Genomic DNA, 23,212 nt, shown 5'->3' with positions numbered 1-23,212 from the left:
CAATACACGTAAAAAATATATACATTCAATAATTAATAATCATGTAATAATATAGCCACTCAAATAAAAAACTCATTCAATGCATAAAATATAAAACATATCTTACTTTTAATTACAAAATGAGTCTTTCACATGTAGCAGTTTATTTTCTGTTACTGGCCGCTTGGACGCCTAATTAGAAACAGTTTAAAAAGGCATCTATAATATTTCTTTCTTGGCTTTTTCTATTATTTTGGCAGTAATTCAAAATTTAATCTGAATTTTATTTTGTTCAAAATGGGCAAAAATAAAAGTTGTGACGCGTCAACTAGACAAATAATTGTTAATTTACACATAGATCATAAGTGGGTGTACAGAAGAATAGCTGAGCATTTAAATTGTTCTGTTAAAAAAGTTTTTAATGAAATTGATCATTATAAAACACATGGAACTATTGAAAATGTTCTTAGAAAGGCTCGCCCAAGAAAAATCTCTTCTATAGAAGATACACTAATCGTTCGTGTTGCTAAAAAAGACCCATTAAAAGACTCCAACCAGATTAAAAATGAAGCTTTTTTGCCTGATGATCCGAGAAATATCTTGTCAAGACTGATACGCCGAAGATTAGTGGAAGCTAAATTGTTTGGAAGAACCTCTCGAAAGGTACCGCTTCTTACCAAGCAACATCGAGAGAAGCGATTATTATTCGCTAAAAAATATGTTAATTGGACGGTACGAGAATGGAAAAAGTGTTATTTTCAGATGAAAAAAAAAATATGGTAAATTCTGATGTAAAGCGCTATCTTAGACGTCCTGTAAACAATGTTTTTAATTATAAATATACAAGGAGTATAATCAAGTACGGTGGCGGTAACATTAAAGTTTGGGGGTGTTTTTCCGGCTTGTGCACTTGTGTAGTGGGATTTATATTGTTTTTCTAATAAATGATAAATTGTTGAACATATTGTTGTCTTATTTATTGTTTAATTTCCAAATAAAAACAATTGCGGGGAAATATCTTACATAATGTCAAGGACTGTTGATAGTGTTTCTAATTATACGGCCACGACTGTATATTGCATACGAGTACATTACAAACACTGAGTTTTTTTTTTATGGGTGAAAATTGCATGGTAACCCCGCCTGCGATAACGGGATACGCTGGCGGAGCACCAGTGAAGGGTGATAGATGAGAATGAAAACAGGCCAGTTAGCCCATCATGATAAATTCATTAGGAATTAACCATGATAGTTTCGAGGGGGAACCGTGAGGGGGTCGACCTGGATGGGTGTATATTGCTAGTAATGGGATTCTCATTCTCCATTACTAACAATCCCTTTCCCCCCACAAACACTGAGTTAGTGAGTAGTCTAGTATTATGATAGTTTTAAAATTCAAACGAAAGTACGGGTAATAGATAGTTGTAACCCTTATTAGTAGCATAAATATGAAAATGAGTTAGTTTATTACCCTAATGGTTTAATTGATCACTATGAAATTTGGTAAACCTTGTACTATATGGTATGTAGAAGGCCATGAGCGAACGACGTCGTGGGTAAAATCCGGTGTATAAATAAAGGTGTTTGTGCGTGTGCGCAGTGTATGCGGTGGGGTGCGGGCGTTCGCCGCGCTCACCGCCGCCCGCGCACGGCACGTCGCGCCTGGCCGCCGCGCTGCCGCCGCCAGCCGCGCCCGGGCCGCCGCACGCCTCGCAGGTGCCGCGCGAGGCCGACAGCCTGCAGATGCTGCTGCGGGTAACTAGCCCTTATCTTAGTACACTTATGTGCTCCTTGATACATCTGTTCAACTGTGAATATGCAAATGCACACAAACAGCTTCGCAAACTTTTACCTTCATAAGTTCTATTTTGTTTTTTCTTCAGTTTTCCTATATACATACATCAGCCTAAAGATGTAACTATATTAAAAAGACCTTAATTTGTTCTTTATAGGCAATGTTGAATGCATTATATCAGTAATCAATTAGAATTTAACAATTGTCATAAACAGTGGCGTTAATTGATTGGATAGGGCCATCTTATCTATATACGAGTTGCGTAGCTTTTCTTCTACTTTATAATAGTTTATTTGTATAATTTGTATTAATACTCTAATTCTTAAAGTAATTAAAGATTCTTTTATGCTTATTTATATAATAAATATTAGATTCTTCCTGTGCTCACGGCTTTTCGAATCAGAGTCAGGTCGGGAGCTCGTGAAATTTTTTTAATGAGTAAAGATGAAATGGTAACCCCGCTTGCGCTATTGGTATACACTGGCGAGGTACCAGTGAAGGGTGCGGATGAGGATGAGAATGAAGGCAGGTCAGTTGGCCCATAGTGACCAATTGGAAAAATTAATCACACTATGGTTTCCAAGAGGAACCGCGTGGAGATCAACCTGACTGATCAACCCCATTTAACAGCCCCATTGCTAGCAATACAGGGTGTATTGCTAGCAATGGGGCAGTTAAATCTCATAACTAACAATCCTTTTCCCCCTGCCCGTGACATTTCGCTCGTTTTACCACCGGCTTTCTTGGGTCGGGAGCGCGTGGCATTATGTATGTTCTACCACCTTATCCTTACGCCACTGGTCATACAAATCAATATCAAGCTTTAGGCATTAGATTTATAATTAATGTACACCAGTTGTTAATGTGTATTTTATGCAAATTAATATTAATTGCTAATTATGGTTCTCTTTGATGGTGATGTGACATGGATATTGTGTTGTGTGCACAGCGGTATCCGGTGATGTGGCAAGGGCTGCTGGCGTTAAAGAACGACTCGGCCGCCGTTCAGATGCATTTCGTTGGCGGCAATCCCGGCGTCGCGGGTGACACGCTTCCCCGTCACGCCGACGGCTCCACGCCGCTGCTACGCATTGCGCAGCGAATGCGCCTCGAACCCACGCAGCTCGACCAGGTGCACCGCAAGATGCAGGTTTGTCTACCTCTATATACGCACTCTCACTATCGGGCACACAACGCAACATATAATAATGGAATGTCTGACTTTTGCTTTACAAAAACTTATTCTGGTTAATACGTTTATACAAAAATTAAGATACCCTGCTTTCTGCCATCTATCCCTCAGTTTATTTATGGATTTATACGTTCTATTATTAAGACTAAATGTACATGTTTAAAAGATAATTTTATATTAATTTAATATTAAGCTATTGAATTATATGGATATAATCTTCGAGAAGTACTAAAATAAAAAATAAATGAAGACAGGCTGACAATTGCGTACACTCCACTCTGTTTACTAATTCCTCTAATTAATCTTGTATATTAAAAATAATTAGTTGAATTGTGATTCATTTACAGATGGAAAGCGAACACTGTATGCTACTAGCGCTGCCGTGTGGTCGCGATCATATGGACGTTCTTCAGCAGTCGACCAACTTGACTGCGGGCTTTATCACATACTTGCAGCGTAAACAGGCTGCTGGCATAGTCAACGTAGCGCCACCCGGACATCAACAGGTAATCTGATCACTTGATATTATTATTGCTATATTGATATTAAAACAAACTTAGAGATTATGCCAAATATAATGAATTATATAGTACAAATACGTCATAAAAAATATAAATACACAGAAAGTGTATGTTCCCTTGACTCCTTGGTATGTCTCAGGACATAATTTAATATTTTATTATAATTTAGTATAAAATAATGTAGCAGAAGATATCCATCTAGCTATAATAGCTGGTTACTTAGATAACATAATGCATTATTTATCGTAGGCCATGTTCACGGTGCACATCTTCCCGTCGTGCGACTTCGCGAACGAGAATCTTAATCGCATCGCACCAGACCTGATGCACCGCGTCGCCGACATTGCGCATTTGCTCATCGTTATAGCCACTGTTTGAGCCGCGCGCCCACACTGTACCGCCGCATGATGACACGTGAGCGACGCCCATTACTATGGTTGCACTATTACACTCATTGTCTATATTCTATGATCGATCACCCTTCTCAGTGGATTAATTTGAAACAGACGCTATGTGAGTATTCCTGATTAGATAAACGTGACACCAAATTTGCCGAAAAGGACGCTTAGACGATTAATAATAATAATAATAATGCATTGTAAATATGGCCAGGTTGTGAATCTTTTTTAAAAATTTGTCTTTTTTTTTATTTTATCTATCGGTCGACCTGGTAGAATTGTGAAACAATCGCTGCGTATACAATTGATTTTCATGGATGATAATGTTCGTAGGAATTGAGATGGAATACCTCTGTGAAACTGAACTCTCGTCGTAGTGATGTAACGTTAATTTTATTTATTGTTATCGCGCGACATGTCGCAACTGCGACGGCGGCGTGTCGCGCACTTGTATAAAGTCTCATGTAACTAGATAAGCCGTCACTTATTTAAGTGCTAGATATAAGTCATAGCTTATTTGTAAAATACTTTTGTTATAGTCGACTGGGTTCGACGTTATTCGGAGTTTAAATTTATAAAAGTATGAATAATAAATGGCAAAGTCAGTTGATAAAAATATTTTTAATTTTGGGATCCGATTAGATGAGTGACAATCTATCGAGCATTTTTTATTGTTAGTGTAAATTGTTATTTTGTTTTAAGCAACTAGGTCTAAAGTAATTTAAATTCTGTAAATATTGAATCTATTGATACTAAATTTGATTTATTTCGCTTAGATCATTACGGTAGGTAATGGAAAACTCATAAATACTGGGTCGAATGATTATGTAACAAATATAATAGTTTGATGATGCATGTAATTACAGTAAGAATAACATGAAAATAAACTGTGATTCTGACTTTTTAATATAATAGACTGTAGTTAGTCTTATAAAACATTAAGGGCAGTACACGCTGTGCGTCTATGCCATTGTCCGATAATTGTGGTTATATTGCGTTTTCATTTCCTATTCTCTATGTTTTAATTCGAACTGTGTGAGTGCAGTGTGCACTGACTGTTTTGTAAATGGAACGAGCTGCGTCGTTCTTAATACTGCAGTTTCGGGTTGAAAATGATGGATAACTATGTGTAAGAATATGTTAAGATGACACTTTGGTAAGGGTAACGATGTGACAACTTTCTGCTGCTGACTAATCATATGAATCCATAAATTTATATTTACTATTTTTTGATGTAATACAGATAACCGCTCATAAAACTTGAAACAATTATTTTTATTTATAATTTTTATGGTCTATTGATAACATTTTATCGGGAATTATCGTTGTTGTAATAGATTATTTTGTACTTTGTAACCAATCAGAGTAATATAATTTGGTATGAAATGGAAAAGTTGTGTGAATTTTTAGTGTTTTCTCTTGTTTGGTGTATGTCTATTATACTCACCATATAACAGAAAACGCTATTCTACAAAATTTTGTTATTACTGTTACAAGGTATAAAGTATATGAGGATTATGTATTTTATTATAAGTTCATTGAACCAAAATCATACTTATGCATTATACGCATTAAACATAAGTCATTTCAATTTAATTTCTTTGCCTGTAATGGTATGCCTTTTTAAGACTGTGATGTCTTATTTGCTCTCTATGTCAAATAAATATGCCCACCCATTTCTTGTTGATACTAATTGTATGTCTATCTTAACAAACGTTACCTCATTCGATATCAAAGTGGCATCAATATATTCTTAGTGTCCATCCTCATGGCTTGCAGTTTATGATCAAACTTAAAAAACGATTTGCACAATAACATATCCTCTGACCGCTTATCGAAATCCCTTTTACACTATTATTTTTTTATTACTTCTGGAAAGCAATAATGTATTATATTAAAACTAACAATATTGTACTTCTCATAAATTTTAATCGTCTGCATGTCATTTAAACGATTAACGTATGCAAAGCGAGCTATTACTGTATCTACGCATTTCGCTGCTGACGATTCGGATTCACCGGCATCTCACATAACATTGTATAGTTAGATAATGGTGCGACCCTTCTGTCGTACGTAAAAACAAAGTACAAAATATTTTATGTATTGTAATTTTTATATGTACGATATAGAGAATAAATAGCACAGGTAATAATTATTATGAACATTCTTTTTAAGGATATAAAAACTGTAGAGTGTATAAATATTATATAGATTGTTTGTCATGTTTCCGTCGCAAACAGTTCTTGACTTGGCTAGGAGGAACACTAACGAACTCATCACTTCGTCCATTAATTTTAAAATATAATTTTATTAGCGAACAGATGCCCGATAATAAATGTACACTATATTTATTCTTATTTGGATTCCTTATGAAGGAACTCGATGTAAATAATTGTCTTTGTGAAACATAGCAGTACAGTATTTAGACTTGATATTGAAAACTTTATATGATAAGTAACAAATGAGAATTATAAAAAAAAGTATGTATTATGGTAAAATTGGTATTTACTCGTTTTCCTTTGTAACAGGGATGTGATAAACTTTTTAGCTAAATAAGTTAAAAAGTAAAAATAATCTAAATGCGTGTGCTAAAGAAATTATCGCATCTTTGTATTGCTGTTAAAATGTCAATTACTAAATTTAAATGCTTTTTATAAATTTTTCATCCTTAATCTTGAAGTCAGCCTCAGAAAGAATTATGTTTGTTTTTTCAGTAAAGTTTTAATTAATGCAGACTTAATAGATATAACAATTCTAATGTGAGAAGTATAATATAGTTTTGTTAATTTAGTATTTTGAAAAACGTTCCAAGTTAAATCACCCCCAAGGCTCATTGGGGGTGTTGTGACGTCGAATGTTTTTGTACATTACACATATGTCATTCTGTTCTCAAATTATATTCTCGAGTGGTGATACGAGGATGGAATGGCCATAAAGGCGTGCCTTCTCTGGCCAAGGTTGTTGCCGGCGTGGGAGATGTTAGAATTTTAATATTTGTAAAAATAACATTTGATCTCAAGTGTGCAGCAAAAGTGAAAGTGAGAGCTAGACTGTTATAAAGCAACAACCTCGAGCAGATACGACCCGTCGCCGATTTCCGACGTTCGGTTTTGATTAGCAGAGCGTAAGGTTATAAAAATATTGTGATCATAATTATATTGTAGTTTTAAAAGCTAGGTTATAGAGATAATTGTATATTTTGTACATACTGAAAATAGTATTGTATCTTTACTTCCCTTTATCCAAACAACCCAGACTCCTGCGTGTTATGTACCTCCTACCTACCAATACTATTAAAAAAATATTACACAAAAGTGTTTTTATTTTATATATCTGTCATCACAATCCATAGGCGTTGATATTACTCGTTATCCAAAGTTGAGACATCGATCTGAATGTCTAAGATAAGTGGCAGTAATAAGTCAGGACGAATTATATTTAAATGACAACGAAATATATAATATAATCTACTAAGATTAGAACATCTTCACATATTTTAAAATTCTTTGAAGGAAATAGGGATTAGGATTTGAAAGTGAGTTTGGTCAATGTATTCTGTAGTTGTATTTTTATCTAGCTAGATAAAAATTATGCATTAAGGATTAACGTCAGCTTTATAAAGTACAAACCGTATCAAAATAGGACGTATAAGAGCGCTAACATCATGAATCTTTGCTTATGATATACTATTAGAGCGTTTTGGAATTCTTAGGTAGATGCTGAGCATACCGAGTGCACAGTTTTATATTCATTCATCCTTTTTTCGTTTCATTAAAAACATACAATTCAGCAGCGAAAATACTTCTATCCATATTATAACTAGGTACATACCTAGTTTTAGCATGGAAGAAATTTTTTGTTTGTGATATTACTACCTACCATATTTATTAATTTTTTCGTCTATAATATATAGTATATAAGTATCATGGACGTAAATTATTATAGACCATTTTTCTCATTCATAAGTTTATAGTTACGTAAATATTGTTGGATTTAACGCCATCTAGTTAATTAAGCATTTCAGTTTGTCTTGACATTGTAACAGTGACATGAAAGGTATGAGAATAAAGGAAAAATTACAATTTAAGAAATAAATAGAATTTTCGAGTAACAAAATGCATTAAAAATCTTAGTTTTATTTTTAATTGTTATCTTATATAACTTTTTTTAAATTGATTCCCTATTTAGCCTGCTTATAGTATATTATATATAAAGATCAACGCCATCTGGGAATAAAGCGAAATTTCGAAGGTACTGGTTCTATAAGAGGCATTGTCAGTCCAGTAAGTTTGATTGTTTGTTTTTGTTTAACCACGCCGGCATACACAGACCAAGTGTATGCCGGCTGCAAATCCAGCGACCTGGAGGTTGTCGCCTCCGGAGTAGAAGCCGGGGTAATGGGGTAAGCTCCGAGACCCCTACCTCACCCACCCACACATCATCTGGCGGGCAAAGAGAAGACCCTATTGTTGTTTTGTTTGCTACCTTTAGCGCTTTAACGGCTTAACCAAACATTATGAAATTTATACATGCACTATTTATAAAGGAGAAGAATAAAACAAGAGAAGTAGAAAAAACTAGTAAATTATAGATTGTTTCTGAGGCACTAAATACGGTTATAGTTGCAGACCTTGCTTGTATAATAGAAAAAGTTCTACAATTCTGTACAATTGACACAACACATATTTTATATCAACTTTATAAGGGAAATTTATTATCATCTTAGATTATGAATAATAATATAATACGGTATGTACGATATACCAAGTGTTATCATAAATGTAGTAGGGGAAAGTGGGGAAAGGTCGTTATATTCTTGACGTCTCGAGATGATTCTCGATAATTTAGTATTATTTGTAGTAATAAGATCGTAGACAAAAAAAAAATTAAAATATTGTCAGTCAAGTATCAAATATTAAATGAAATGCGGTTCAGTTAAGTATCAAATGAACTACAGTCTGTTTAATGCCTGTAAACTTTGTCAGCTATGGAAATATAGTCCTTTGTTTGTATTTTTTAATTTACCTTTTTATTTACGGTAATTAATTATTTGAAGAGACATATCTTTGAATAATCTGCTGAGGTATCTTCACAAGATAATAGATAATAGCGTAATGTTTGTAAAATAAAAAAAAAATTACTAGTCCTAATTACTTTATTTTTGTCTTAAATACAGTGTAATTTTCGAACCATTAAAAACTACTTAACATTTTTTTTATAATATTAAGTGACAATAAAATCTTTCAGTAAGCAATCTTGAAAATAATGTGTACCATAATATTTTTTGAGAATTCTAATTATTGAACGGAGTTGTAACATATTACAAATACACTTCATTGATTTTTATTACTTAATCGTAATATCATAGTCCAGCTAGAAAGATACTAATACATTTATTGTACTACTTATATAATTATGTAACTGTTTTTTTTTTGTAGGACCCTAATAGTAATATAAAAAAATTTCAAAATGTAAAAAAAAAGTATATCAACTTTCAGAAAATTTATTGTATCTATGCAGAGTGTAAAGGTTGAAATTTGATTAGCTATGTTAGTTATATTAGACACAAAGGCCGAATGAAAGAGGACAATACAATCTATAATAACTCATGGATCTACCTACAACTACTAACAATAACAATGATAAAATTTAAAAAAGAATAGCTAATTTCTAAGATGATAGGTCGGGCAGTCATGTGACGGATTCATCCAGAAGACTTAAGCAGTTTTGAAATTTTTTCAATTTAAGAAGCAAGTTAAACACTTCGTTACTATGTACCTATGGCGTAGGTATATAACATTTAAATGTATTTAATCAACATTTTTTTTATAATAATAATATTTTTATTATTAGTATTAATTTTTAGACTCAAGCAGTTAATAAACTAATGAAATATTTAAAATAATTAGAAAATAATAACATCTTTTTGTTTATTAAAAAATTTTACCATGTTAAAATGATAATATTATTGTACTATTTCTTTCAAGACTTGTAATTTTTATAAGGTTAGTCGTAAAAGGTCATATCATTTCGGTAAAATATAACAAAATAAAATCACCGATTTTTACATACATAAGTATAAGGTGTTAAACTTTACGACAAACCCTGTATATGCAACACATTATATTGTGCTGTAGATATTATAAATAGAAAAAATGGAAGGCGGAATTTAAGATACATTAGGAACTGAAAAGTGGACACTATCTGGCACGTAGTTGTGCACATAGCCTGTTATTTCATCTATTATTTAATCTCATTAACAATTTCTCTGCTATAATAACATTTTGTTGTCAACTAGATCATACTATTTTCTATTATAATTCTAAATCTTATTTGCAGTAAGTATTGTTATGCTTTATTGCTAATTGAATTATTAATTTATCTACAAAAAATGAAAACAAACAAATATGTTAACGACAGAATTGGAAGCTAGAGATTATTTTTAACATCCTTGTTTCATCATGAGATCGGCGAGTTTGAAGATTCGCAGCCAACTGAATGGTTCAGGTTGTTGCGAAGTGGCGGTTGAGGTAGAGGCTGAAGCAGACTCGGCGCGAGAGGGCGCTCGCTCTGCTCCGCCTGCCGAGTGTGTAGGCGACTTCTTGTTCCCCTTCTGGTTGTCCGGAGATTTGGTAATAGCTGGCGAAGTCATTCTGTAATAAATATAAAGTAAAAAATAAGTTATTTTGTGTTTATTTATTTAGATATGATAAAAATTAACGTATCTGACATTTAATCAAGATTAAATATTTAAATTGTGAGCGAGTAAAAGTAGTAAAGTAAGTAACTGTGTTCCGGAAACAATGTGACCATTACGGTCACATTGTTTCCAATATTTAATTTATTTAGATATATATATATATATATATATATATATATATATATATATATATATATATATATATATATATATATATATATATATATATATATATATGTATATATATATATATATATATTATATATATATACTTTATAATATTTTTTTTTTTAATATTTTTTTTAATAAGTTTATTCTTCAGCAAAAGTTACTTATTCATCAGTTAAGTAATAATAACCCTGCTAATGTGATCGAAGTCACAGGTATAGCTAATTTCTATTATATCTCACACAATTTCCCAATTGTAATAAAGTTATACGGAAAAATTTAGCTGTTTCGAATTGAATTGTAGGTCGTTTAATTTGGTATTGCTCACAAACATGCAATTAAAAGGGCCCTGATTGACAGGCAAGTACTATACTGCGGTGTTCGTGAGAAGCAAGTACTCGTAACTGTAAGCTCGCTCAACGGAAACCGGCCTAGTAAATGGACCAAAGTTCGATTTCTGTAAATGATGCTTGAAATTTAAAGAAATTAACTATTTACTATTTGGCTCTTTCGTGTAAAAGAGAACCGTAAGTAAAATCGCAGTTACTTTTGCCGCAAACTTTACTCGCTCATCGATTAGAGGTTTGAAAGTGTTAACGAAATATTGGTATTTTTAAATACCATTCAGTTTAGATTTCGATGAATAAAGTCGATGTAAAATTTAGTTTCGTAAACTTTTTTACTGTTTTGCCTACAAGAATCCTTTACTTTTTTATATCTTAAATTGTATTTTGTATTTTTTGCTTTATTTGTTTTACTTTGAGCACAAAACTTAGGTGTTAGTGCCCTAGGTGACTCGCTTATAAAAGTATCGTATGACACCCATTCATTCTCTACGTGCGTGACTGTAACAATAGGCTTTTCATTGTTTACTGAACACAGCAGAAGTGTTCGTGGGTTTTAACATATTATATTTTTATTTAAATCGGTCAATGACATCAATCATATTTACTCAAATGACTGTATTTTACTGATGTAGCACCTATGTTTCCATTTATTGCTTACAAGTTTAAAATAAGGTGAACCCAACATAAACTCAATTCATGTTGGATAAACGACTATTTACAATGACTATCGTGTTCGTATCGAATTCTCCAGGAATTAAGCACGATATTTTCCAAGGGAAACCGCGAGATCAACTTGCTGGTATATATTACTGGCAATGGGGTTATAAACACCCATCATTAATATCCCTGTCCTTTACATTTTTAAGTATTTATTAGTTATAGTCTAGATTCATAGTAGCTGCGGAACGTATCTATTGTAATGATTTAATTTTGACTGTTACAGTTTTGCATGTTATGTATTAACGTAAAGTAAAATTATCTATTTGATGTCAACTAGACCAAACATTACAAAACGCACACATCCTGTAATCAGAGTAAAGTCCCGTTGCTTTACGGGTGACCCAAATGAAACTGGAGCGTGCAAACAGCGGGTTTAGTTGGTAATTAAATATTTCACAATTACTTGTATTAATATTGCAATATGAGTAATATGAATAAAAAATATTATAAGAAAGTGCATAAATTTCTGAACACTGTGTGAAAGACGGAATATGCACCAGATTATATTTTCTTTTCAGATTCTATTGCATACCATGCATACCTACGTACTTACATATGACTACTATGGCTTTGTCTACCTGCAGACTATTAATTTTAATTGTACAATAATTCTATATCATTCATGTCCCGGACCGAAATTTCGTTGGCGTGACCGGGACCGGGATATATTGATCGACCCGGATAAAAGTAACTTATGTATGTGCTTTTTCATTCTATATTTCATATATTTGCATATTTCATGTCGAGCTGTTTAGACACCAATAAGTAACGAACTAACAATTTTTTATAATCAATTATTTGATATAAACTAATCTTTAAGAAAAATACAAATTATATATAGTGGCAAAAGCTAAAATGTTAGTGGCTGATGACGATGATGATAGGTGACAGGTATTAGAGGTCAATGCTACTTTTATATACAACATGTTTTTTCTGTATGTTATCGATATGTTAGAATATGGCGCGGGCACTTGCTGGACGGCCCTGGCCTACATCTCGTAATCGTTTGATAAATTAACAATACCTAATATAATGGTTACCTATAGTACACTCTATTCGACTAGTGATTTTGTGTTATCTATTTATATAGAAATAGTAAATTAAAAGAAAAAAAAGTCTATTGCGGTAAATGTGCATACCATCATATGTAATATATATTAAACTTTTCATTAAGAATACGTTAATTAAAACATCGTAGGGGATAGTTCTTGAAGGACCAAGTCCTCTTACGTTTTTCGGATTTAGTAGATTTACAGTATAGTGTTAAATTTCACTGGAGGGTTAATTGGAAATTTCTACGATTAAATTAGAGTAGGATAAATTAAGATTTTGATCCTCCGTTTCAATATCATTAATCGTAACAAAATTTATATTAGAATAACATGGGAGTAAATTTTATCGATTGCAAAAAAGAATGATATCATTGTGGTTCAGAATTGACGAAGATATCTTGTAAGATTTATATAGAAAAAATAGGGTTGAATAGAGCTTTGAAATCGTTTAAAAATAAATAGGTATATTCATAAAAAAATTGAACATTATAATGGTATAAGACAATACAATAATAGTAAACTCCATATAAAAATAAATAAAACAAATCTGTTAAAGAGTAATTAAGTGAAGAGAGAGTTATTATGGATTTTTGTTTTTAAAATTGTGGTAAATATTATAATATAATCTGTGATCTTATAGGTTGCCTATAAGGAATAAGATATGTATTATGGTATGTGTATTAAATGTCATTGAAGTAATTAAAGTCATGTAAGAAATCAAACAGCATCGTTGACAACCCTACCTGTGATGCGACGCCCACGAACTGACGACGACCCGAACATGAAATGACGCAACGACGTAACATCACAGTAACATGTTAATATTATCAATATAGGCTAACAAGATCCCACTCGCGCCGCGTGTCGTGTGTCGGTAATAGTCGCTTCTGCTTAATTTTTGTGTTCATCGAGTTACCGTTACATGTAATAGTGCTATATTCTAATAAATGAATAAAATCACTGGAAGATTCAATAAATTGTTGATTGATATTTTTGGCAACAACGGTAATATCACGAATGTTCAGAAATAACTATTCCTCTTCCTAGTATTGAGTTTGTAGGTTACAAATACTCTTTTAGTATCATGCGTCGTTCTGGTTTGTAAATGGACTAGATTACTTTTTAACCTGGTCAATCAGTAAGTCCTGATCATGCGGACAGGGCTCAGGGCATAATTATTATATCAATAACTTAACGTTTTACTTTAACAATTTAACTTATCATTCGAACCTTAATAATTTATCAAATATGAATGAGACTTATTAATGCCATTTGTTATAAATGCTGATGTGGCGACACCATTGATGCAAAATGACATTGTTTAATGTTTAAGTCATTGTTTTTTTGTAATCTTTTTTTATACAATTTGAAATGGCAAACAAGCTAATGTCCCAACTGATAGAAAGTAATAACTAACGTTTATAGACATAAATAGTATTATAAATACCACAGAACATACGATGACTCCCATGGGTGATATTGGAATGGTAATCTCTGAGTGTTGTCAGTATATACTGGAGGGGTATCAATGAATGATGAAAGGTGTAGTTAAAGTCAGATCAGTTGGCTTAACGTCATTATGACTTGGTTGATATTGCTAGCAATGGGTCGTTAGTGCTCGTTACTAATAATCCCTTTCCCCACTATATGATGTATTTCTGGGGACCATCAACCATCTCTGAGGACTAAGTTATTGAGCTTCTTTACCCTGTAATTTTCCCATTTGTAAAAAATAAAGAATCATTTAACATAAAAACTTTTTTACTAAATAAGAAAAAATAAGTTATGCATATTAGTTTGTGTGAAGGGACGAGGTAATTACAATTTTTAATTAAATAATTTTATAAGACATTGAGGAATTAAACACAATGTACTTTCCTGACAGAAGCTTGAAGGGCGTAGGTACATTTTGGCGTTATATAAACTTTTCGCAAGTAGGTCACTGATCTAGCGCAGTGGGTGGAAAATCCTCCTTGACCCATTTACGTTTCGAAGATTTCGTCTAAAAGGAACCTTTTCGCAATGCTTAAATTTTATTAATCAGTAAAAATATTTCATAAAACTAATAATATATATATAAATATTAATTTGTAGTAAAACGGAAAAAATGGCATGAAAGAATTACAAAACACCTTCTACTTTATTATATAGGTTTATATAACAGATGATCATGATAACAGATTTTATATATAACTTAATATTGCGTGTAACTGCTAAATAAAAAGGTAAAATATCTATATATAATTCGCTGTGCTGGGTATATAGGTAGGTAGGTATTGTATACATTACAGCAATTTTATGACACTTTTGACTTATTGATTTATCTAAATGCGCTCAATTCATCACATAAAATACAGGTAAACATATAAGATATGATGTTTTGATTAAATTAATAGTAGTTATCTACTTATGTAGATAATTTTTAGGTATAAAAGTCCAGAGAATTATAGAAAATACATGTTCGATGATAATAACTGATTATGACAACTGTTAAAAACTGATAATAAATAGTACTCACTTTAACAATAAATAATCACAGCTTATAGTATCCAAGCGTCCAAAAACTACTTTTTTCAATCACGCGAATTTTATATAATGCTCTTAATTTTTCTTTGTTTCTAATTGGCCACTAAAGTATATTGTCTTGTCAAATTATATACTTAATTTTGGTATTCAATGATATCAGTAAAAATTAAATTCGTGTACCGTACGTACGCGCGTCTATGCGTCTCCGTGTACACGGCACGTTTGTTTTTGTGTTGTATTCTACCGACTCGACGTAATTCTTTTAGCTTTTAATTTCATGACACACTTTTAGTGTATTTTATTATGACACGGGCTCGTTACTACATCAATTTGAAATTTTTTGAAGTTTAAATTCTTCAAATTAATTTAGGTGACGGCATAGGCTCTCCCATCAAGTTGGATTTTGATATATCCAATATCCATCTATGTTTGTCGAGTGTTATGTTCATCACAATGGCAACAGTCGACAAATGCACCTGACTCTACCTCACTGAGATCATTTTCGCCTTACAATAAACTGCATTTGTTTTCTTTTATGGCATCAACGCGAGTATTTTTCATATTTTTTTTTTATGATTTTTTATTGCTGGATAGGGCTTTTAATTCGAAATTTAACAGCAAGAATATTAACTGATTAGGAAAATGTACGAAACTTATAAACAACATCTATCTTGTACATAGGAGGTTAAAAACCTGTGCAAGTGTATATTACCAATAGGCCATTATATCGGTATGTTTTTATTGGCACCGAAACAAAAGTATAAAAGCGTTTTGTGCTCCGTTATGTAAAAACAAATTTAGCACTCGTAAATCGGCATACTTGTCGCACTGAACTCACGTACTCCCCGTACAGTTAACAATTTGTGATGTATCGAATTTTAATGAGTAAATATATACCTAGTTATTACACGGCGTTGTGGGAATTGTGTCTCACTGTTTCTTTAACAGTATTTAAACACATAATGACGTAACGCTGTAAAGTTTGGTGTTTGTGTAAATTTACATAATATGCAACTAGTTAATATTACATTTTGTGAGTAGAGTGTTAAATTTGACACTTCTCAGAATAAGAAATACTTAGACTTTAAGGAACTGTAATAACACTAGATATTTTTTATAAAAAAACTTTGATTTTGAACAGGTTTTTAGTACCTATACCTAAATTTAGTTTCGTTTACAAGTATATAAATTGTATATATCATATTATATACAAATTATATCGAAAGAAATGTTTCTATACAAAGGTACAGAAGTTGTTAATAATTAAAGCGTGTGTTTTAGTTTTTTCAATTAAAGTGTATAACGAAATCACACCTGGGAGTTGTAACTGAGTGTTGATATTTGAGAAACTATGCAATTGTTATAATTCAAAGTTTAACTGTTTAGAGTTTTCACGAATTTGAATAATATTGTATGTAACAGAAATTACTGTAAATAGTTATTATTAGAATAAGACGAAATACATAATGTAATAAATTATTTTAGTAAACAAAATAAATTATTCTAGGTTGGTAAGATTACATTTAAATGCTTTGAACTAAAAAAGTGTGAAACTTGTGTGAAACAAATACGACCAATAAATACGACTATTAACTTAATTTTTATATTTTTTTTATATAGGTACATTAAGTTCAGTACATTTGCATTCATAGTTGGAAAAAACGTAGGTAGGTTGGTGTATTCACATTTCATCTAATATGGATCCGGAGATATCATCATTGTCTCAGCGCTTGTCCCTATCGACCAAACGGGAAAAGTTCGTCGACCCCAAATTCTCTGTAATCCTACAGAGCCTCCGTCTGGCTTAGTTAACTCCTTAAATTATATCGACTCAAGGCTTGTTTCAAGAATTTCTTATACCTTGTAAATTACTTTTAAGAACACAGACTTTAAAATTATAACATAAATTATTCCCTGTAAAATACTACATGTAATTAAGAATGGTTAATATTTACAAAATAAGAACAAGTTTGCTCTTTTCGGTACTAATTTATACAGTTTTAATTGTAAAACAGAATTAACTTATTATTAATATTTTAATTAGAAGATAATAAAGTAACAATAATAAATAGTATTAGATTTATCACAAAATACCATTTACATACAGAGATTGCACGCACTATAATAGACAACATGCGGACAAATAATCAAAACTTTGTAAGTTTTGATTATACATAGATAACACTTTAATCAGTACAAACACAGATATTCATATACTTATTATACAGAGATCAAATCAACAACGATTAGAAGGTGAGGCAGTGTGCTATATACTAATTCAGATGCTTATATACCACACCATCTATGTCGTTAATGATTATGAAAATGCGTACAGACTGTATCTTATATTTAATGATGTCATGTTGTCTATTAAGTCAATAGACGGTAAGTTAATAGTCGTGATTGTCGTCACTTAGTGGAACTTTGTACACATATTGAGATTTGTGGAAAAGTACAAGTGTTTTTACAATAAATAGATGGTGTTATTAATGATAAAAATGAAATGGCAGCGTCGCTTATGCTTTGGTATACGTTGGCAGGTCACCATTAAGGGATGATAGGTGAATCTATCATCAAGTCAGTTGGATTACATCTTGACGAATTCACTAGGAATTAACCATGGTGATTTTCAGGGGGGACCGCGTAAAGATCGACCTGATAATGTATATTGCTAACAATAAGGCGTCCTGAATCAATTACTAAATAGACGGTGGTTGTCGCACGTTTCGATAGAACTTTATTGTCATTCCTGAGAGATATAAAAAAAATTGAGAATGTTTAGGAGGTTGAGAAAGCAACTAACAGATGTCTATTCTATTTCAATATATTAATATGAATATAAAATTATCATTGAGCAATAATAACAAGACATGTTGGCCGTGAACTATAAATTTGACCAATTCACGGCTGTTTAGTATTTATGAACGTCTTTAAGAGTCGATTTTCCGCCGTTAAGATTCATATTTATATATTTTAATTTAGTAATATGTAATAGAGTAATATAAAAATATGAGATTTTTAAATGTTCATTTGCCAAATGTTCCCTGACAAAAACTTATACGAGTAATGTAGATGCTGTCGTGATTGTATGATAGTTAAAGTTTTAGTTAAATCAAGGACGTTTCGATTCTTAGACAGACAAATTCAATAAAATATATTTTCTTTTATGCTACAGAGAATAGGAAACCAGCTGACAGCCCGCTCGATAGAAAATGATAACTGTCGCCTATATTTAGTTTCTCACAATACTGAGATTCTAGATTTAGTATGTACCAGGCACAATTCATGTTGTCTGGTAATGTTGTAAATGGGACACTTCAGATATTTTATGTATATCGTCTGAGTTTTGTTGCCTGGTACATACTAAATTACACTTAGTAAACTAAGTTAGATAACAGTCGATGAAGAATATATTATATTCAAGATTGTACCAAATAATAATAATAAATAAAATATTTATATGCTTAATTATTGGAACACTACAAGATTTACTTGAATTTATATTTAGAATTCGTACAACAGAAATAATTAATACTGAATATAATTAAGGGTGAAGTGTTAAATTATTATACATAGGTACATAAGCAAATTTACGCAAGACTTATGGGTTAAATAACATATAAGTATATACTACATGTGAGTATAATTGAAATATGTATTTATAAATTTCCAAACAACTGTAAGGAAAGAGAAAAAATTTTATGTTTACAGTATTTTGAATACTGCAGTATTGAATAATTAATATATTAATTAAACATCAAATCTATTATTTGTAAACTTACCTGGAATCTTTTCTGTGTTCCTATGGAAGATAAGTGTAGTTTGATAGGAGATCAGTTGTTCAGTCAAAACAAACGATCCACTGAAGGGGCGAGCGTCCCTGGCACTCTGTATTCCGCCAATGCCGCCCGTCAACCTCCGCCCCTCGCGCCGCCGCGCCCTGCCCGCCGCCCTACTGCGCATTTACGTAACCCGTACGATATACAGTAATGCGAATTTTCTCTCCTATGAATGGTCGACAATGTCGTATAATATAATATCGTAATTATATTTTATGTTTAATTGATTATTTTCCAGACTGAAGATTTTCAAAGACTAGGCATGAATAGCTAAGTATATGGAACACCAATTTACTTCTGTGGAAAGATTAGGTCATTCACCGATAACTCAGGGTGCGTCGAACGTTTCACAATTGATGTGAAATTGTGCTCTTGCTGACTTCACTTCGTCACTTCAAAAATATATATAAAAGTATAATCACATATATAGTTTGAAGTTTGATAGTATGACTGAAGTATGACACAAATTTTAATTTACTGAGATAATGAAAATTGATATTAAAAAAATGTTTAATTGTTTTTAAATTGTTTTTTTATTTGTGAAAGTATACTGGTCACATGGGTACAATCGCAGGCTAGAATAGGGGTTAGTAATAAATAATTATAAACTTTATTTCACATACAATATTTGTTAAAATTAGCTTAGAATTAGTGAAAATATTGTATAATATAGAATAAAAAATAAAGTAGATTTGAGACATCCTTCTTTTAAAGGTAGGTACTTGACTATAAAATAAACATGATTGCTCTATTGAGATCTACTCAATAGAGCAATGAATACTAAACACAGTCTTAACTACAGTACTTCACGATACTTACTGTAGATTGTAGATAGACCAGGAGCTGAAATATGATTTGCTTTTCAATTGAATCAACGAGGTTCCCTTTCATTGATTGAACTAAATAGTTGTTTAACTCTTGTTTATGTTCAACTAAGTGGCAGGATGGACGAAATTAGAAAATACTGGTGACATTGCGGTTGATTACGGACAAAAAGACGATAAAGGTCCACGGAGATGATACCAAATTTACCCTTAAACATATGCAATTTATAATAATATATTTAATAGGTATAGCATAATTGTATAAATATTATAGTTTCAAGTAAAATTAGAATTTAAAATTAAATAAACAATTTATATAGATGTAATTTTTACTTAATTAATGAATGTAGACATATTGTAATAGTGAAAAAGTTACTTTAATAAATAATATTACAATTTTAAATGAAATTATAGGTACAAAATGGTTACACCGTTAACCATTATGATTGGTCGTGTGGTTCCAGCATAGAAAGGGCTACCTCTTCCTTTCCCGTGGGTGTCGTAAGAGGCGATTAAGGGATTTTAATGGTCGAAGGATGGGAAGCAGCGTCTTTCGTAAAACATCACCAAAGTCTAACTGCGGTTGCCAACCCGTCTGCCAGGCGTGGTTATTACTAACAAAACCCCCCCAATAGAGGGAGGCCTATGTTCAGGAATGGACAGTGAACGGCTGATATGGTATGATATGGTAATGGTTACACAATAAGAATACGTACACTGTAATTGTATATTTAATTAACATTTAAATAATTGGTTGCAGCTAATGATTATGATGTCACTTTATATAAATACTATCTATAAACGCGGTGTTATTATTCATGCAAAAAAATTTGTAGTCAAAACAGAAAATTTCTTATACAATTGACAAATTCATTAGACAATTAGTTCTACGCGTACTGCCTTTCTGTTGCACATATATTCAGGTTTATAATAAATACTGACATAGGAACCGAACATTGTCTATTGTTCCACGGACCATTTCATCACAGTTCAACCACACTACAAATTCCTTAAACTTTATAAATATGAAAATTTGTAAAGATTCAACCACCTTAGCTAACCTTACATATTTTATGTGCAATGCAATAAGTGCAACTGTGTGGTATTTATTTACCACAAGCAAAGGTACAAGTTTTATTTTAGAAAATAAAAATCATGTCTTTATTTCTTGTAATACCTACTTTCAATTTATTAATAATTCAAATGTGTCGATGAACCTAGGTAGAGAATGTCACAGGTCATGCCGTAAATAGTACCCATCAGAGCAACGTTCAACAGACTGACAACCATTCGTCACTGTAGCGGAAAAAAAAACACAAGCGCCTATATCTGGATAAACTCAAATCCTAACGTGAGCCATTCACCTGAAGTGGCATACTTTTTAAAATAACTTGTATCCAACGCGTGATTGATCGTGTCACACGGTATTTACATAATTAATGTCAACCTGAAATAGACCACACCCTCTGTTGGCAATGTGACAAAATGACCATACTTATGGATGCACAAAAGTCGTCTGCTTGGATACCTTTCTTCTTCTTATATTTCTGTTGTGAAGCAGCTGTGTTCCGGTTTGACGGGTGGGATATGGCAACGAAATTAGACGGTTAGGAGGCTTAGAACCAAAGCCTTCAGTGTTTCATGGGCGTCACAGTAAATATTGGTGTTCATAGAGCGTTCATGTCTGTGGGCGACAGATCCCATTTTCCATTAGGTGGATCATTAGCGTGATTGCCATTATAAAATGAAAGAAATGTTACTAATATAAGTAACTACATTATCCATGGATTATAATTATACATTATAATGGATTTAATTTGGTTCAAATTTAAAACAGCATAATTTTAATATATAGGAAAATAAATAAATTTTATTTTGTCTTTTGATTGTTTTGTTCAATGTATTGTCTGTTATATATATTCTATAACAATATTAAAAATATATATATACTATAAATTTTAAATTTGTTGAGTATAATATTAAAATTTGTGTTAATAAAAAATTTAACATTGTGATAAAGCGCCCTCTAGTGTTTTCGTGATATACTTAGATGTTTTTGTTAGAGCGATGTGTGAAGTTTGCTACGAGTATTAAGTAAACGTGCTTAGTAGTAGTTACTTACAAGCAATATTATTGATGGAAACTAGATGCCTCTATATGCAAATGTATAAAAACCCTATAAGATCGTTTCTTTAAACTATTAGTAAGTAACTAATCTATCTACATAACAATAAATTAATACTATTTACAAAACATAAAATTGTAAAAGAGCTTTACGATTAAAATTTTCAGGGTTTCTAATGAATACATTTAATGATAAAGAATTCAGGAGTTTTGATGCGCTATATTTTTATTTTATTTTTTTTTTTTTACAACACAGGGGGCAAACGAGCATGCGGCTCACCTGATGGTAAGTGACTACCGCCGCCCATGATCACCCACAACACCTACGGCATTGCAGGTGTGCTGCCGGCCTTTTAAAAAGGAATATGCTCTTTTCTTGAAGGTTATGTTGTCGTATCGGTTCGGAAATACTGCTGCTGGAAGTTGATTTCAAAGAAGAAAGTGCCTTAAACGCACGGTGGAGGACCGCCACTTGTCCAGATGGTTGGGATGAAATTTTAGTTTATGGCGGGTTGTACGATGGTGAAAATCTGCATATCAATCCGAACAATTCTAGAGCACTCCCCATGATAAATTCGGTAAAAATGCATAGAATGCACTCTACGCAGTTCCAGTGGGTCGACAAGTAAGACGCCGATCGTCAAAATTCGAGCTGCCCGAAATAACGGAAGGAGTTGGTACTGTTACAGGTGAGAACAGTATTCCATGTGTGCACTTGAGCTTTATATAGTTTCAGGCGGTTTTCTGGCGTGAAATACCGTCTCACCCTATTGAAGAAGCTATCTTAGCTTTTTCCTCCAATGATACATCGCTAGATATATCGACGCCAAGAATCCCCAGACTCGACTTATTATCGAGGGAAGTGCCCCGAAAGTAAGGAGATACGACAAACGGTTATTGTCATTTGATTTAGAATGACAAACAAGTTGTCTTAATAGTTTTAATCAACACGAGTGTGAACTGAATACAAAAGAGTTGAGTACTTCCCTTTTTGGAAGTAGCTTTAAATAAATAAGTATTACTTATT

General features: G+C 32.2%; 1 protein-coding gene and 1 long non-coding RNA gene across 2 annotated transcripts in view; one reads left to right on the top strand and one right to left on the bottom strand.

Moving 5' to 3' along the window:
- LOC113516202 (protein split ends) overlaps positions 1-7,199 on the top strand; it is a 118,691-nt gene extending 111,492 nt beyond the window's left edge. Inside the window, 4 exon segments of the mRNA XM_031908931.2 lie at positions 1,580-1,734; positions 2,724-2,924; positions 3,314-3,472; positions 3,737-7,199. Of these exon segments, the coding sequence (XP_031764791.2) occupies positions 1,580-1,734; positions 2,724-2,924; positions 3,314-3,472; positions 3,737-3,865 (644 nt within the window). The 3' untranslated portion in view covers positions 3,866-7,199.
- A 3,092-nt stretch (positions 7,200-10,291) lies between these two features.
- LOC128202058 (uncharacterized) lies at positions 10,292-19,754 on the bottom strand. Its single transcript, XR_008253580.1, has 2 exons — positions 19,181-19,754; positions 10,292-10,538 (listed from the first exon to the last, which is right to left on the bottom strand). It is a non-coding gene; the product is annotated as an uncharacterized LOC128202058 (long non-coding RNA).
- Positions 19,755-23,212: the final 3,458 nt, after the last annotated feature.

Source organism: Galleria mellonella, unplaced genomic scaffold, assembly GCF_026898425.1.
Source record: "Galleria mellonella isolate WM207_F2 unplaced genomic scaffold, CSIRO_AGI_GalMel_v1 utg74, whole genome shotgun sequence".
Classification (NCBI taxonomy): Eukaryota; Metazoa; Arthropoda; class Insecta; order Lepidoptera; family Pyralidae; genus Galleria; species Galleria mellonella.
This window is presented reverse-complemented; position numbering and strand designations above follow the sequence as displayed.